Below are 18,121 nucleotides of genomic sequence, written 5' to 3'. Positions count from 1 at the left end.
GAGCAAGGACTGGCACACTATCAAAGACCAGATAGAAATAATTTAGACTTTATAGGCCATAAGATTTCTGCCATTGTAGCACAAGACCAGCCATACACAATACATGAAGGACTTGGCATAGCAGTGTTCCAATAAAACTTTATTTACAAAAACAGGTGGGGGTCAGGTTTAGCTCCCAATTCATAGTTCCCATGATCCTTAATAGATAATTAGGAGGAAAGAGGGGGAGGCACTATAGGTAAAGGGAAGATGGCAAAAAAGAATTCCATCTTTCCTGGGATAATTTTGAGATGTCTCTGACACATATAGTTGCAGGTACAAATCGTAGTTGGCCATATGAGAGTTGAACTCAGAGGAGCATTCTGGGATAAAGATATTCTTTTAGTGGTTCTGACTACCAATTGCAACATGTGTGTTCAGAGCAGGAGCACTTCCCACGTAACACTGAGCCATTATTAGACGTAGCAGAGTGTCCGAGAATTCAACTCAATTCTGATACTATCTACCTGGAGACAGCATCAGAGCCCACAGTTAAGGATTCAGTCTCACCTTAAGGACTGCCTCCACACCCCTCTCAGTGACCCCTCTGTCCCTCTCCCTCCAACCCCTGGGGATTCAGACAATGGTTACAAATCCCACTTTATCATCTGTGCCTCTGGCCAGCAATAGATAAGAAGTTTCAATGGCCTCCTCCTTGGACTTCAGACACCAGTCACAAGTACAGACTGTTACATGTATGACCAACTTGCATGACCGACTTGCTAGAAATTAGAGGTTCACGTGATACAACCCCCTCCTTGGGTTAGATTAATTTGCCAGAGCTGCTCACAGAACTAAGAGAAACAGTTTACTTACTGCATCACTGGTTTATTGTTTAAGGATATAACCCAGCAACAACAAGATGGGAGATATGCATTGGGCAAGGTATATGGGAAGGGGTGTGGAGCTCCCAAGCCTTCCTTCACCAGGCATAGTACTCTCCCTGAATTTCCAGGCATTCACCAACACAAAAGCTGTCTGAATCCAGTCCTCTTGGGTTTTTATGGAGGTTTCATTACAAAAGCATGATTGACTGGATCATTGGCCATTGGTGATCAACAGACTTCAGGTCTTTTTCCCTTCCCTGAAGATTGGGGATAGGACTGAAAATTCTACCAGATTACCTTACCTGTTTCCTGAGAAACCTGTATGCAGATCAAAAGCAACAGTTAGAACTGGACATAGAACATTGGACTGGTTAAAACTGAGAAAGGAGTATGTCAAGGCTGTATATTGTCACCCTGCTTATTTAACTTTTATGCAGAGTACACCATGCAGAATGCCAGGTTGGATGAATCTCAAGCTGGAATGAAGATTGTCAGGAGAAATATCAACAACCTCAGATATATAGATGATACCACTCTAATGGCAGAATGTAAAGAGGAACTAAAGAGTCTTTTGATGAGGGTGAAAGAAGAGAGTGAAAAAGCTGGCTTAAAAGTCAGCATTCAAAAAACTAAGATCATTTATCTGTCCCTATCACTTCATGGCAAATAGAACGGGGAAACAATGGAAACAGTGACAGATTTTATTTTCTTGGGCTCCAAAATCACTGCAGACGGTGACTGCAGCCATGAAATTAAAAGACACTTCCTCCTTGGAAGAAAAGCTATGACAAACCTAGAGAGTGTATTAAAAAGCAGAGACATCACTTTGCCGACAAAGGTTCATATAGTCAAAGTTACAGTTTATCCAGTAGTCATATAGAGATGTGAGAGTTGGACCATTAAGAAAACTGAGCAGTGAATTGGTGGTTTTGAATTGTGGTGCTGGAGAAAATTCTTGAGAGTATGTTGGACAGCAAGGAGATCAAACCTATTAATCCTAAAGGAAATCAACCCTGAATATTCATTGGTAAGACTGATGCTGAAAGTGAAGCTCCAATACTTTGGCCACCAGATGCTAAGAACCAACTAATTGGAAAGGACCCTGATGCTGGGAAAGATTGAGGGCAGGAGAGGGGGACCACAGAGGGTTAAATGGTTGAATGGCATCACCGACACAATGGACATGAGTTTGAGCAAACGGGAAAATAATGAAGGACAGGGAAGTCTGGCGTGCTGCAGTCCATGGGGTTGCCAAGAGTAGGACAGGATTTAGTGACTGAACAACAATAAGAATCATGTTCTTCTGGTGACTATCACACGCTTTGAGTCACCTCATTAACATAATAAAAGACACCTTTATCACTGTCATCTTTTAGGAAATGCCAAAGATTTAGGATTCTGTGCCAGAAAGAGGGACAAACCAAATATATATTATTATAAATCACAGTATCACAAATATAAGTGTGAAGTTATTAATACAAAGATGGAAAAGGCTGTGTGTGCTTAGTCACTCAGTCATATCTGACTCTCTGAGACCCCATGGACTGCAACTTGCCAGGCTCCTCTGTCCATGGGGATTCTTGAGGCAAGAATACTGGAGTGGGTTACCATGCCCTCCTCCAGGGGGATCTTCCCAACCCAGGGAAGATCCCAGGGATCGAACCCAGGTCTCCTGCACTGCAGGCAGATTCTTTACCATCTGAGCCATCAGGGAAGCCTATCACAGTATCAAAAATATAAATTGGAAGTTGTTAATACCAAGATGGGAAAGGCTGAGATGATATTGAAAGAGAATGAAAAGACAGGTGAAAATGGCCTAGGACTGACTCACTCTCATTGAACACCTACAAAAGGTTCATAGTGGGTGTTGACTCTGAATTTACAAATTCACTTATGCAGGAAATACCACATTACTTTCCTTAAATCAATTTAATGTTACCCTGAGTCTTTATCCTAGTCAGGCTGGTGGGAAATTAAATTCCATTCATTTGGTACTTCCTCCTCCCCACTCTCTCAGTTATGTGATGGACCCTAGGCTTTATCAGGTGTCAAAAGCATCAAGGAGACTCTCTGATCATTGGTTCACCGATGAAGCACCCCTGCCATAGCACACACAGTTCTACCAATCCTAAGTGGACTCTGGTAGAGCCTAGACTAGACTTTATCCTCCCCAGGTCACCCAGGCCTTCTCCGCTCAGGTCCGGCTGCTTCTGCAGGACACTAATAATGGAGGTGGGTCCCTGTTTCTCTTTGACCTCCCACCTCCACCCCGTTCTCTTCCTGATTTGGGTGAAAATTCACCCTTTCCTCTTTTGTTGACCTCAAAGACATTTATCTCTTTTTCTTTTCCACACTGGGACACCTGGCTTAATCTTTTCAGTGGGTTTAAAAGTTTATCCAAGTCAGGAAATGCATTTGACTTTAGTCCACCTCGGTTCTTTGCTCTGCAAAAAACTAGTCAAGGGAATGGTAAGGGCTTTAACTATCAGACTTAGGAAAGAGGTGGGTGGGGGTATATAGGTAATACATCTATATTCAAAAATTTACCATGTCACCATTTGATCAGGGAAGAAATGTGAGATGAGCTGAAAGGAAAATAGGTTAGGATATTTTTGTATAGATATTGAAATGCCAGGCTAAGTGTTTTGGATGCTGTAGTTAGTAGGGCTTCCCTGGTAGCTCAGCTGGTAAAGAATTTGCCTGCAGTGCAGGAGACCATGGTTCAATCCCTGGAGAAGGGAAAGGTAGGTAGTGGACATGCTATAGGTTGTGGACAGTTATGGATCTTTACCATATATGTTCTAGAAATAGTATGCAGGATGATTAGAAAGTTAAGAATCTAAGGCTGTGTAATATGATTCAGGTTTCAGGTTTTAAGAACCCTAAAAGGACAGTGTAGGGAAGATGTGAAACAACATTTCTGAACACACTAGAGATGCTCAGAAATAGGGTCAAAAAGAATTTAGCATTTGGCTTAATAGGGAAGGATTATGACAGGTTAAGGTGACACCTCTTTAGTTTACAAGTCTAATCTGTTGTGGATAATAGTTTATGCTTGATCTCATTCCTCCTGAAGTTTGTCCAGGTAGTGACAATGTTAACTATCCCTCTCATTCTTGAAACTCCATTCCCCTCTCACCTGTGTGTTTTTTTTTTCTTCTAAGTTTTATTTTTGTTTCTTTGGTTCCAGTTTTCATCTTTATCTATTTGTTTCTTATTTATTTTTGGTAAAATTGTGCAGCATGTAGGATCTTGGTTCCTAGGCCAGGGAGAACCTGGGCCTCCTAGTAGAGTCCAGTAGGGTCTGAATCACTGGACTGTTCAGGAAGTTGTCAATTTTTTTTGTTTGTTTGCTTGCTTTTGTTTTGGGCTGTATCCCATGACTTGTGGAATCCTAGCTCCCTGACCAGGGATTGAACCCAGGCCCCTACAGTGAGTCTTAGTCACTGGACTGCTGGGGGATTCCCTCACCTGTGTTTTGATTGTGAAAGAGCTCTACTTAGTTTTTCCACTTAGTTTTCTCCTCAGTCCCTAAGTACTGTATATCCCAAATAAAACTGTGTATAATCTCTTTGCATATGGCCTCAACTCCCACATTTCTGTTTAGACAATTTTTCTACCAGTCTTCCATACCAAAACCCTTATCACCATTTTTAACCTTTCATCCTCTCTGCATCAAGTCCTGCTGTTCATTCCTTCAAAATGACTCATATTTACCACTTTTTTTTCCATTTTTGTACTGTACCACATTATCTCACATATGAATCATGGCAATGGGTTTTTTAGCAAGTCTTCCCTGTAACCATCCCAAAATCTGTCCTTAAAACTTCTGTTAAAACTTCTTAAAGCCATTCTGTTATCTGATTTCCCTAAAATAAACTTTTCATCACATCATTCTTTGCTCAAATTCATAACACCAAGTCCAAATTCTTTCGCCTTTCTCAAACATTAACCAAATTATAGTTGCCAAGGCCCACCATAGTATAGTGTCTGGTTTTCAGGTGGCCCTTTATATATGTTCTTTGAATGAGCAATTATTGAGATGTACAAAGTGTACTTATAGATACATGGATTAGGATCAGATGTCCCACAAAATCCTCTTTACTGCCAGGCTAGCACCAGATTTAACCTAACTCCCAAGACTTTTCATGATTCTACTCTTTTTCTTTTTTTTTTTTTACTTTTATTTTCTTCCTCTTTTTTTCCTTTCCTTTGTTTCCTCCACCCTAAAACCCATTTCAAGTCCCACTCTTGTCCACTTCACCTGAATTAGCTCATAGTTATCTCCACTTTTTCTGCACTTACATTGAAGTTGTCAGTACCATTTAGTTTACCAATCAGTTATTCTAACTGTAGCATGCACATTCTCACCCCTTCAACTAAACTGAAAGCTCCCTGAAGACAGAAGAAAAAAACAAAACAAAACACTGAGTTTGCATAAATTCTTGCTCATCAGTTGATTAACAAGTATTTTGAAATTCATTTAAACAGCTGTGGATGTTTAATAACATGAAAGCCTGCAGTGTTTACTATATTAAGATAAGTTCTGCTGATAACCATATTACTGCAGTCTGTAGTTGAACTGCAAATCTCCTGGTATTAAGTCAACTGTTTTGAAATGCTGTGTGTTTAATTAATGCAAAGTATGATTGCTTCTGTCTTCTTCAGGATTTCTAACCAGCAGAAGGAAATCATGCACATGCTTGTGGCGTTACCATAGAGTCTAACTGGCTTGACTTTGATCTTCTCATATTTCCTCATCTGCTTTTGTTTCTCTGCCAGAATGACTTTTTTTTGGGGGGGGGCATAGTTTTTAGTAATTATGACAGCTGTTTTCAATGTCATAAACTAGGGTAATGAAATCTAATACAACTGGTTTGGGACATAGGGATTTTCCACCTCTTGGAAACTCCCTCCCAGCCCAGAATGAGGTCTTAGAAACACTACAACAGAGGGAGTACAAACGTAGCTACAGTTCTAAGAGAATCTTCCCAGGCACCCAGATTTGGAGATCAAAATAGAGATGGTGCAAAAGATCCCGATCATAATAATACTTAGGAATCTTATTCCAAAGGGGCACACAGTTCTCTAAATTCAACAGTTTTGCATGTAGTTCTTCCTTAGTGAGTTTTCCCATTTATCTGCAGATCGTTTGGCTGAGATGTGTTGGAATACATTTTAAAAGAGTTCTGTTTGGTTCTCAGCAGCATCTGTATGATCTGAGAATCTGTTGGGAATGCACATTATTGGGCCCCTTCTCAGACCAACTGAATTAGAAATGTGTTAATCTACCTTTTAACAAGCCCTCCAAGTGATTCTGATACATGCCAAAGGTGGAAAACCACTGTTTAATTTCAATATGTTTATTTTGTAGATTAGGAAATTAAGGGCCAGATATAAGGGATTTGACTTAGGATAGACAGCAAATATGTGCTTGTGAATGCATTTGTCGATTCATTTTGAGGGCAAACTGCTGATATATAGAATTAATCATTTGCTTAACTCATTACATTCATTAATAGCTTATCATAATATGAAAATTGTTCTCAGTAAAATTTTCCTTTATTATGTACTTTTGATAAGTTTTAGAAGTCATCATCCTATTCTAAATCATCACAAAAGCCCGAGGTCTCACCTTAACAAATGCTTCACTTCAATTATAAATGTATGGTGTGTGTGTGTGTGTGTGTGTGTGCTCAGTTGTTTGGTTGTGTCCAACTCTTTGCGACCCCATGGAGTGTAACCTATCATGCTCCTCTGTGAGATTTTCCAGGCAAGAACAGTGGAGTGGGTTACCATTTCCTTCTCCAGGGGATCTTCCTGACCCAGGGATTGAATCTGTGTCTCTTGCATCTCCTGCATTGACAGGTTGATTCTTTTACCACTGTGCCATCTGTATGGTATGTGTATGTGTATCTAAAACAATATTTTCCAAAACTCATATGGATAGGAACTCTGAAGTCTCAACTGAGCCTTTTATAGAATTTCTTCTGGGCTACATTTTATTTTCCCAGTTTTCAAAGCTATTCTTACGATAAAGTAGAGGTTGTTTGTTTAGTCACTAAGTCATGTCCGACTCTTTTGTGACCCTGTGGATTCTAGCCCATCAGGCTCCTCTGGCCATGGGATTTCCCAGGCAAGAATACTGGAGTGGGTTGCCATTTCCTTTTCCAGGGGATCTTCCCAACCCAGGGACTTGTATCTCTTGCTTGGCGGGCAGATTCTTTACCACTGAGCCACCAGGGAAGCCCAAAGTAGAAGTTACTTTTCACCAAAGAAATCCCTCAGGTTAAAATTTTATGGCTACTTACATATTTATTTACCCCTTTAATCTTTTAAAAATTGAACTAAAAATAACATTTAAAATCTACAGATAAAACCATTCAGTTCAGTGAGCTTCAAAATTGTACACATCCATGTAACCATCACCCCCAAATAAGATATAGAGTGTTTTAATCACTCCAGAAAATTCTGTTGTTCCCCCTTGCAATCAATTGTCACCCTATCTCCCTCCCACCCAATAATCACTTTCTGAATTTCTGTTAGTATATAAAAGTTAGACTGTAAGTTGTTAGACTTAAAGGAAATCACACAGGATATATTGATATGCTCGTTTTACTTAAGATGCTTTTGTGATTCATTCATGTTGTGGGGATCAGACTTCATTCTTTTTTATTGATAGTTAATATTGGGTGCACTAGTGGAAAAGAATCTGCCTGGCAATGCAGCAAATGCAGGATACGTGGGTTTTATCCCTGGATTGGGAAGATTCACTGGAGAAGGAAATGGCCACCCACTCCAGTATTCTTGCCTGGAAAATTTCACGGACAGAGAAGCCTGGCAGGCTACAGTCCATAGTGTCACAAAGAGTTGGACATGACTGGGCACACACACACTTCTAATGTTATATTATATGAACATATCAAGATGTGCTTATCCTGCCTCTTAGTAACACTTTTTTTTCTTATCACAAAATCAATATATGCTTATTACAGAAAACTACAGAATACAAATGAGGAAAGGAGAAAGGAAGTCTCCATAATTATACTCTCCAGACTTAATCACAAAATAATAACTTGCATATCCCCTTGAACTTTTGTTTATATAAACTGTCCACAGATATTTATCACATGTATTATAAAAGTTCTCATTTTAGTTTCAAGTTTTACCACTTAGACTCTATGTGTCTTAAATTGGCACAATTCTTAGTTGTTTTGTTGTGGTTTTGTTTTGTTTTGTTTTGCCTCAAGGCTTGTGGGAATGTCAGTTCCTTGACCAGAGATTGAACCCAGGCCACAGCAGTAAAAGCCAGTGAAAATCAGTAGGCTTCCAGGGAACTCCTCTTAGTTTTAACTATAGGATATTTCCAAATTTTAAAACATTTAGAAACTAATATGTGAATATATACTTATCACCCCAGATTCAAATCATCCATGGTATACAGAATAAAAGTAAATGTTCTGTTCAGCTTCCCATTTTGCTTGCCTCCCCAGAGGTAGATAGTGTTAACTAGATACAAAAAATCTTGACCAAGATGATATTGGTAAGAACTGTGAAGTGCTGAATTTATTATCCATAACTTTTGTTTCTTTTCTTCTCTCTTAAAAAATTATTTATTTATTTATTTATGTCTGGACTGGATCTTCGTTGCTGTGGGCAGGCTCTTCTCTAATTTCTCTAGTGGAGGCTACTCTTTCTTGTGGTATGCCGGCTTCTCATTGTGGGGCCTTCTCTTGTGGAGCGTGGACTCTAGAGTACAGGTCCGGTAGTTGTGGTTCATAGGCTTAGTTGCTCCAAGGCATGGGAGATCTTCCTGGACTAAAGGGATTGAACCCATGTCCTCTGAATTGGCAGGACCATCAAGGATGTCCCACATAACTTTTCTTCTGAGTTTAACTTTAAATTTTGTATTTTCAGTTGATCTATACAAAAGTGATCTTTTTAGCTGTACAAAAAAGATCTTCACAACCCAGTTAATTACGATGGTGTGATCAGTCACCTAGAGCCAGACATCCTGGAATGTGAAGTCAAGTGGGCCTTAGAAAGCATCACTACGAACAAAGCTAGTGGAGGTGATGGAATTCCAGTTGAGCTATTTCAAGTCCTAAAAGATGATGCTATTAAAGTGCTGCACTCAATATGTCAGCAAATTTGGAAAACTTAGCAGTGGCCACAGGACTGAAAAAGGTCAGTTTTCATTCCAATCCCAAAGAAAGGCAATGCCAAAGAATGCTCAAACTACCACACAATTGCGCACATCTCACACGCTAGTAAAGTAATGCTCAAAATTCTCCAAGCCAGGCTTCAGCAATATGTGAACTGGGAACTTCCAGGTGTTTAAGCTGGTTTTAGAAAAGGTAGAAGAACCAGAGATCAAATTGCCAACATCCACTGGATCATCGAAAAACCAAGAGAGTTCCAGAAAAACATGTATTTCTGCTTTATTGACTATACCAAAGCCTTTGACTGTGTGGATCACAATAAACTGTGGAAAATTCTGAAAGAGATGGGAATACCAGACCACCTGACCTGCCTCTTGAGAAACCTGTATGCAGGTCAGAAAGCAACAGTTAGAACTGGACATGGAACAACAGACTGGGTCCAAATAGGAAAAGGAGTACGTCAAGGCTGTATATTGTCACCCTGCTTATTTAACTTATATGCAGTGTACATCATGAGAAACACTGGGCTGGATGAAGCATAAGCTGGAATCAAGATTGCAGGGAGAAATATCAATAACCTCAGATATGCAGATGACACCACCCTTATGGCAGAAAGTGAAGAAGAACTAAAGAGCCTCTTGATGAAAGTGAAAGAGGAGAGTGAAAAAGTTGACTTAAAGCTCAACATTCAGAAAACTAAGATCATGGCATCTGGTCCCATCATTTCATGGCAAATAGATGGGGAAGCAGTGGAAACAGTGTCAGACTTTATTTTTTTGGGCTCCAAAATCACTGCAGATGGTGAATGAAGTCATGAAATTAAAAGACGCCTACTCCTTGGAAGGAAAGTTATGACCAACCTAGAAACAGCATATTAAAAAGCAGAGACATTACTTTGCCAACAAAGGTCCATCTAGTCAAGGCTATGGTTTTTCCAGTGGTCATGTATGGATGTGAGAGTTGGACTATAAAGAAAACTGAGCACTGAAGAATTGATGCTTTTGAACTGTGGTGTTGGAGAAGACTCTTCAGAGTCCCTTGTACTGCAAGGAGACCCAACCAGTCCATCCTACAGGAGATCAGTCCTGGGTATTCTTTGGAAGGTCTGATGTTGAAGCTGAAGCTCCAATACTTTAGCCACCTGATGCGAAGAGCTGACTCATTTGAAAAGACCCTGATGCTGGGAAAGATTGAGGGCAGGAGGAAAAGGGGACGACAGAGGATGAGATGGGTGGATGGCATCACCGACTCAATGGACATGAGTTTGGGTAGGCTCCGGGAGTTGGTGTTGGACAGGGAGACCTGGCGTGCTGCGGTTCATGGGGTCGCAAAGAGTTGGACAGGACTAAGTGACTGAACTGAACTGAAAAATATCAAATGATCATGTCAGGAGTAGTTCTAGTACTCTAGCTTACTATCCATTTTGAGATACGGTCTTTAAGTATTTTCTCCAGGAGTAAAGAGTTGAATGCTTTATTTATCTTGTTGGAAGCCAAGAAATGTATAGCTCTCTTTTCTAGTATGTTAATCTTTGTTATAGCAAACATATTCTTCAATGCTAAGTCGATTTTTCTCTGTTTGTACTGACTTGCATGTCTATGTCAACTATCTATATGATGTCATTAAAGTTTAGAGACTGCAGGTCAGATGCAAAATCTTATTAAAGAATACAGAGTAATACAAAGTATTACTTAGAGTTTGCTCCCAAAGAGCACTTTTGTTTCATTAATTACTTTGTTTCATTTTGCATTTTCTTCAGTAAGAGAATGTGGCTTGCATCCATAGCCAAAGATGAGGCCTTAATTAATATCTTAGTTTGTACTTTCTGGACTTTTGAGTCCTTGCTATTCTTGAAGACAATACTTAAGACAGAGTATAGCAGGGTAGTGTTCTGGCAGGCCAGAAACTCCTTGCCTCTGTATAGATTCCAAAGATTGCTACTTAATTTCTTCTGACTCTGAAGCTCATATGGCTAGAGGTAGGCAAAAACGCACCTCTGATGAGTTTTACTTGGAAATCTCTTTTACAAATTCTTGGTTTGGGGCCCAGAATGTGCATATTTAGGTGAAATCACAGATGCAAAGTTCTGTAGCCTACTAAAGCCAAAGCTCTTAAGGACCGTCCTTATGGTTTATGATGGAGCTACTAAGATTTTGTTTCGATGATTAAGTAAAAGAGTGATACAGTCTTGAGTGTGCAGAGACCCATTTGTTTAATGAGCCAAATTCTGTTCAAGTACTTACCCCAAATCATCTCATTTAATCCTCCATAAGAACTTTGGGGGTTTATTATGAGATTTCATTGAAGGCATCTGAATGTCTGCAGGTTTAGGAGTATAGGCTCTGACCTGGAGATGAGGTTCAGAAATACTTTGACTGTTGTTGGCCTTATTAATTTAATATTTCACAAGGTCAAGTTAGTGAAATCTAGCATTACTGTAACTGGGAAATGTCCTGCTCTGGGAAAACTCCAGATGATTGCCTGGGACTGTTTTTCCTCCTATTTGGAGTTTGCCAGGGAGAAAATTATAAATGAAGGATGACACCTCAATTCCACCTAGAGAGAGCCCCAGCTTCCCCCTACTCTTTGTGTGCAATTCAAGTTCTATACCCAAGGGTGGGGTGACTTACTACTGGATAATGCTGAGTAAGACAGGATACTAACTGAAGTCAGTTAAATTCCCAGCCCCACTTCTGCAGACAGCAGCACTCCCTGATACTTTGGACTCTTGCTCAAATAAACAAGGCCTTTTGTTCTAGTGTCTGTCTCCCCTTCCCACCCCCAAAATAAGGCCTGCAGTCCACCTGAAACTTGAAAGAGGATTTGCTGACGGCAGTCTAGTCTCAGGTGTCTACATTCTTGAAAAAGCTTTTTGTCCATTATCTTCAAAATCTCGGTAAACCAGCTGCATCCGTGTGGTTTCCGCTGGACTCTTTCTCAGGTGACTGCTTCGTGCCGACCCTCACTTTAGGCTCTTAAAAAAAAGGCAAATCATCCTGGCAAACTCAACCCCAGCATGGCGAAGGAAGAAACACTTGTCCTCTTTTAGAGGGAGGTCGAACTGAGCCTCCTAAAACTCCCCCCTCCCCGGCCGCGGGTGAAGCCCCAGGGCCTTTTAATCTAGGAACGGGAGTGAGTAGAGAGAGGTGGGGCCGGAGAGTGGAGCGCGCAGCGGTACCCAGTGGTGCTGCGGGACGGCTGCCTCCAGAGTACGTGGCAGTACCCAAGGACGGAGGGGGAGGGCATTCGGCTTTCTCCTCCCCGTGCAGAGCCTCGGGACAGTCCTCCCGGGTGGGAGGGAGGAACCGCAAGGGAACTGGTGCGCTTTTGGAGTGAAATCTTAGCAGATAAAAGTGGCCTGGCAGCGGTCGGCATCCGTCCCGCTCTTCCACCCGGGTAACGACAGCAGGTCGAGTCTGCGCTGTACCGCGAGGAGCATTGACTTGCTTGGGAGCGAGGGGACGCGCTGGCCACCCCGCATGCGCAGAGCGAGGAGCCGGCCTCCTGGACTACAGCTCCCAGAGGAGTTTGCCGGCGGCCGCAGGCGTCGAGCCGCTGGCGCCATCTTGAAATCTGATCCTCAATCTCTGAGTCTTTGCGTCAGCCGCCGGCGGCCGCCGGAGGACCGCGAACTCAGCCCGCTGAAAAGGGAGGACGGAGAGGACACCGCGGCTGGCGGGAGAGACAGCTGGAGGAGACATGGCAGGTTCGGAGCGCGGCCTGCGCTGCTGTCACTCAGCATCCTCCTGAGGCATTTCCTCGCCCGCCGCCTCCCCGAGGGGCGGGGCCGACCACTCTGGTACCCAGAACCCGCGCGCGGGTGTCAGCGGAGCGCCCCTGCAGAGTGGGCACCCCACCAAGCTGTGCCATGCCCGCCGGAGGCCACCGAGGCGGGCGACGGAACGCAACCCAGCGCCAGTGAGCGATCACCGAGCAGCCGCCACCTCAGGGAAGCTCGGCAACCGCCGGAGGGAAGATGAAGGAGATTTGCAGGATCTGTGCCCGGGAGCTGTGCGGAAACCAGCGGCGCTGGATCTTCCACACGGCGTCCAAGCTCAACCTCCAGGTTCTGTTGTCGCACGTCCTGGGCAAGGATGTTTCCCGCGATGGCAAAGCTGAGTTTGCTTGCAGCAAGTGCGCGTTCATGCTCGATCGGATCTATAGATTCGACACCGTCATTGCCCGGATCGAAGCCCTTTCTATCGAGCGCTTGCAAAAGCTGCTGCTGGAGAAGGACCGCCTCAAGTTCTGCATTGCTAGCATGTATCGGAAGAATAACGATGACCCTGGCGCCGAGACCAAGGCGGGGAATGGTACGGTTGACATTTCCGGCTTACCCGATGTCAGATACTCTGCACTGCTCCAGGAAGACTTTGCCTATTCAGGGTTCGAGTGTTGGGTAGAAAATGAGGATCAGATTCAGGATCACAGCTGTCATGCTTCGGAAGGCCCCGGAAATCGACCCAGGAGATGCCGAGGCTGTGCAGCTTTGCGGGTGGCCGATTCTGACTATGAAGCCATTTGTAAGGTACCTCGAAAGGTGGCGAAAAGTATCTCGTGTGGCCCCTCTACCAGATGGTCCACCAGCATTTGCACTGAAGAACCAGCGTTGTCCGAGGTCGGGCCACCGGATTTACCAAATGCGAAGGTACCGCCAGATGGAGAAAGCATGGAGGAAGGGACCCCGGGATCCTCGGTGGAGTCTTTGGATGCAAGTGTCCAGGCTAGTCCTCCACAACCAAAGGATGAGGAACCTGAGAGGAGTGCAAAGGAACTTGTAAAGTGTGACTGCTGTTCAGATGAACAGGCTCCCCAGCATACGTGTAACCATAAGCTGGAGCTAGCTCTTAGCATGATTAAAGGTCTTGATTATAAGCCCATCCAGAGCCCCCGAGGGAGCAAGCTTCCTATTCCAGTGAAATCCAATCCATCTGGAACCAGGCCTGGCCATATCATGACAGATGGAGTTAGTTCTGGTTTCCTTAACAGGTCTTTGAAACCCCTTTACAAGACACCTGTGAGCTATCCCTTGGAGATTTCAGACCTGCAGGAGCTGTGGGATGATCTCTGTGAAGATTATTTGCCACTTCGGGTCCAGGTATACAAAATGGCTGCGTAGTGCCTTTCTGATTAAAGTTAGCTGGCTTCAGGCTTCACATAATTTCTATCTAGGGGAAGAAGGTTAATAGTCTAGACTTGAGAAAATTAATCATTGAACCCATTTTTGCTTTACCTTTTGCTTCTGTCCATTTTAATAAATGTGATTCATGCAAGTAATTTGCTTTCCACAATACCGTCTTTATAAGATTATCTGTTGGCTTTCCCATTAATTATTGAAATTGTACACATTTAAGCCAAAGATTCATAATTCATTTTTACCCTAAAAAAAATTTAATCTTATTTCTGGCACTAGAACTCTTTCCTCTCACTTGTCCTACTGCCCCTCCACTTTTGTTTGTTTGTTTTGTTTTCACTTTTAGATTTATGAATATTTTCTCCTGTGAGGGAGTTCGTTCTCCCTAGAGCATTAGGCCTTTTATCCCCACCTGCGCCTTGAACTGATTAGAGCATAGGGTAAAGGTTTGGGGAGAACCTATTAATCCACCAAAATATTGTAAAATGTGGACAACATTTATAATAAATTAAGAGGTCACTGGAGGACTAATGATGACTTTTTCATAAAAGAGACTTGGGAATTCAAAATTTTAAATGTTAAGGCAAAAAGTGTCTACAGCTCTATTTGAAGATGTTTGGTGTTGAGTAGGACTTCATCCATTATTGGGTGATAGAGTTTTATCTGTTTTACTCATGAATTTCTTAATGACTGGAAGATGGCAGTTGATTTTACTTTGAGCTGTTCATACCAACCTTTTAAATTCAGTTGTGTCCAGGGACCTGATGGATGCTATTTTGTTTATACAGCAACAGTAGTTTCAGTTAACGTTGCGAAACATCTGGCATGTTCTACTTGATACACATTCTTTAATGATACTGTTACAGAGGTGGACAATCTAGAAGGTGTTTTTGGAAAGCTTGCTACCAGTCAACATCATCCCAGAATCTTAGAGCTTCTAAATGAAATTGTTGATTGTCACTTGACAGCTTTGAAAAACAGTTCTATTATGTATTAAATTTGCATCACAATAAGAATATGGGAGAAATATTTTTGAATTTGCACTAACTTGTCAGAAACAGCATTGTTACAGAGAAGTATGAATATCCAAAAGTTTAAACTGTGTTTTCATTTATATAAAATGTTTAGTATGCCCAACACTTGTGTACTTTCCTTTTGCTTCCTTTTCTTTCATTAAGCTTCACAGCTAAATTTGAGCTTTCCAGTACAGTATTTCTGTGAGCCAACATAGATGTCACAGATTCATCATAGTGTTTCCATGTTAGGATCTAAAAGTAGTTGGACAGAGTGGATGGGAAATATGACCAATATTGTAGAAATACAGCCCCCTTCAAATATGGCCAATGTTGAAGAAAGGTGAAGACTTAGAAAACTGCAGTAAAGCAAGAGTTTTTTCCTCCATATTAAATTTAAAATACTCTGTTAGTGCCTAGGCTCGACAAATTTTGGAATTGAGAAGGATTCTAAAGATCATCTCATGCAGTCTCTCAGTTTAGAGATATGGAAAGCTCATGGTTAAATAACAGCTCAGGTGGAGTCAAAGATTCCTAGCCATTCTCATCCAAGACCTTTTTATTCTATATATTAAATCACATCGCCTGATGGCATTGAATTAAATAAGTACTTATTTTTAGTTCAGGGCTTTTGTTCTTAACCTGAGGATGTCAGGCGCATTCTTTAGGGATAGATACTGTGAAGAAATTTGGCATCCTAATGAGCACAGTTAAAATATGGTAATTGTACCTTTAGGTCAAGTCCCTTTATTTCTCTAAATTTAGACATTAGAAAAAAAAATAGCCCTTTAATACAGCAGTATAAGACTTCTGCTGTCACCAGTCTTTACCATCTTTACTGTTTATTGAATATTAAAACATGGAGAGGAGAGAGAAAACATTCAGCTTGAAGAATTATGGCATTTGATTGCTAAGCTATTTTCTCCAATAATTAAGAAAGTGGTGGGAAATAGATTAATTAGACTTAAAGTGTTTGTAGATAAAATGTATATTTTGGATTCCAGATCTACTGTCTAAGTCTGGTTGACTTTTATAAGCTTCTTAAGGCCTAGCGTGCTTCATGGCGAAAGAAGTGGGACAAAGGCAGACAGATTTTTGTCTTTCTCTGAACAAGTGTGGATAGGATAGAAGTAAGTGCAAATTATTTTCCTTTAGTTAAATTGTACTCCAAATATGAAGAAAAGTTCTTCTCTCCTAAAGAGGGAGATTGTTCTGTAAAGGCATTTTGATTCCTTTGTTTAATCTGGTTACTGTTAAATGTCACCATCAGAATTCCTCCTGGTTGCCCTTCTCCTTTTTCTTTCTTCCCTTCTTATTTTAAAGCTAACGAGCAACAATGTAGTTCTGCTTACTAATTTTCTCATATTGTGCAAACTGATTTATTGTCTCCTACAGAATTTATGTCTAAAGACCCAAGGTTTTTCACTTATCTAAAGAAAGGTTTGAAGTCTTCTTCTATCTTGTTATTTCCTTCTTTATTGTCTGGCCCTGAACTAGAAAAGCTATGATAGGAGGAGGGCTGTGGTCCCTTAGTGAACATTATTTCAGTTTTGGCTCATGTGCAGATTGCTTTTCTATCTAAATTCAAAGAGCGAGAGGTCTTTGCTTCAAACCTTGCAATGCCAGAACCTGCTCTTGTATGATTGTGATTAACTTATCCCTCTCATAGCTTAGCTACATAACCCAGATCAGGCCCTTTGCAAGATGTAAGCATTAGATGCTGTATCTTCTGTTACTAACAATAGGATAGAAAATTATAGCAGTTTGAGCTCTATGACTTGCTGTTATTTCTAGGAAAGTGTCAAGAAAAATGCTGTTAATCCAGATCAAAATAACTGCCTTTTAGCCTAAAGGTCTTACATTATGCAACATTAGGCCTGGAAGGAATTCTCTTTTCTGTTGCTGGAAAGCATTTGTCCTGAGTCAAAAGCAACTTAATTTAAAATTATGATTACAACATGATTTTAGTAACTGATACCCTGGAGATTAACACCCATTCAACCAGATCAAGTATTACTGAAGTCATGCTCTACAAAATCTTCAAAGGAGTGATTGGTTTATATACTTGATACTCACAAGAATTAATTGTCAGCTGTTTACTTTGCTAAGCACTCTTTTGGCAGACTTACCTTTTTTTTTTTTTTTCCCCTTGAGATTTAAAGTAATAAAGTACTAAGAATAAAGAAGAAACAGGCATCTTCCAGCCTTTTGGTCCATACATTACATTTCTCGAAGAAGAGGTTTCCTGTGATTATGCATGCCAAGATGGGTTCAGACTAGGTCCAGACTCATTATGTGCTTTTCTGTGGCATTCTTTGGATTTAAAGTTGATGTTGAAATATTTAAATTAAACATCTCCCTTTCTATCTATCCAGTCTTTTTTCTAAGAGATCCGCTGTGGGATTAGAACATTGGGCTGGAAATTGGAAGACAAGCCTGTTGCTTATTTGCTTTTGTTTCTGTTGTTCACTCTAAGCAAAAATTTTTGGTTCAAGTAATATTCCAGGCATTATGGTAGGCAGTCAGTTTAATAGATATGAAAAAGAAGTTACCACTTTTAAGTGCATTAAGCTTAATTGGATCCTATTTCCAATGTAACTTTGGACAGATTATTTACCTGTTATAAGTCTCCATTTTCTCACATGTGAGTTGAGAGTGGATCAGACAGTTAGTTTATAAAGTGTCCTTCACGGGTCTAAGATTCTTTGGTTTGAAGTGACTAAATATGGCTACCTTCCCGGCCATTTAAAACTTGAAGCTATTTTACTTAATTCTGCTTGTTACAGTTTAAATTTGAAAAGTACTTTAAAATAGATGTTGTTGGAAAGTTGTTTTATACCGAGAAAGAAGCCAAGTTTTGTAGAGAATGTTTTATTGTTAAGTGATAAAGTTATTTATCAGTAGAAGTGTTGTAAATATCTATTAAAAGAGTTGCTTCTCCTGTAG

At 41.0% G+C, this 18,121-nt stretch overlaps 1 protein-coding gene across 30 annotated transcripts in view; it reads left to right on the top strand.

The window, feature by feature from the left end:
- The window catches only part of LOC122435175 (phosphodiesterase 4D interacting protein), a 237,069-nt gene that overhangs the window by 142,084 nt on the left and 76,864 nt on the right, over window positions 1-18,121 (top strand). For 7 of the 30 annotated variants that reach the window (XM_043459336.1, XM_043459286.1, XM_043459308.1 and 4 more), the window contains exon 1: window positions 12,604-14,126. The exons of 14 other annotated variants lie outside the window; for them this stretch is intronic. In XM_043459336.1, coding sequence (XP_043315271.1) covers window positions 13,005-14,126 — 1,122 coding nt within the window. In that variant the 5' untranslated portion in view covers window positions 12,604-13,004. Of the gene's footprint in view, window positions 1-12,594; window positions 14,127-18,121 lie in introns of those variants that run through there. 9 more of the 30 variants (XM_043459203.1, XM_043459144.1, XM_043459186.1 and 6 more) reach the window with 3 other exon arrangements.

Source organism: Cervus canadensis, chromosome 2 (assembly GCF_019320065.1).
Source record: "Cervus canadensis isolate Bull #8, Minnesota chromosome 2, ASM1932006v1, whole genome shotgun sequence".
NCBI lineage: Eukaryota > Metazoa > Chordata > Mammalia > Artiodactyla > Cervidae > Cervus > Cervus canadensis.
Note: the sequence above shows the minus strand (reverse complement) of the source record. Positions and strands in the feature narration are given on the sequence as shown.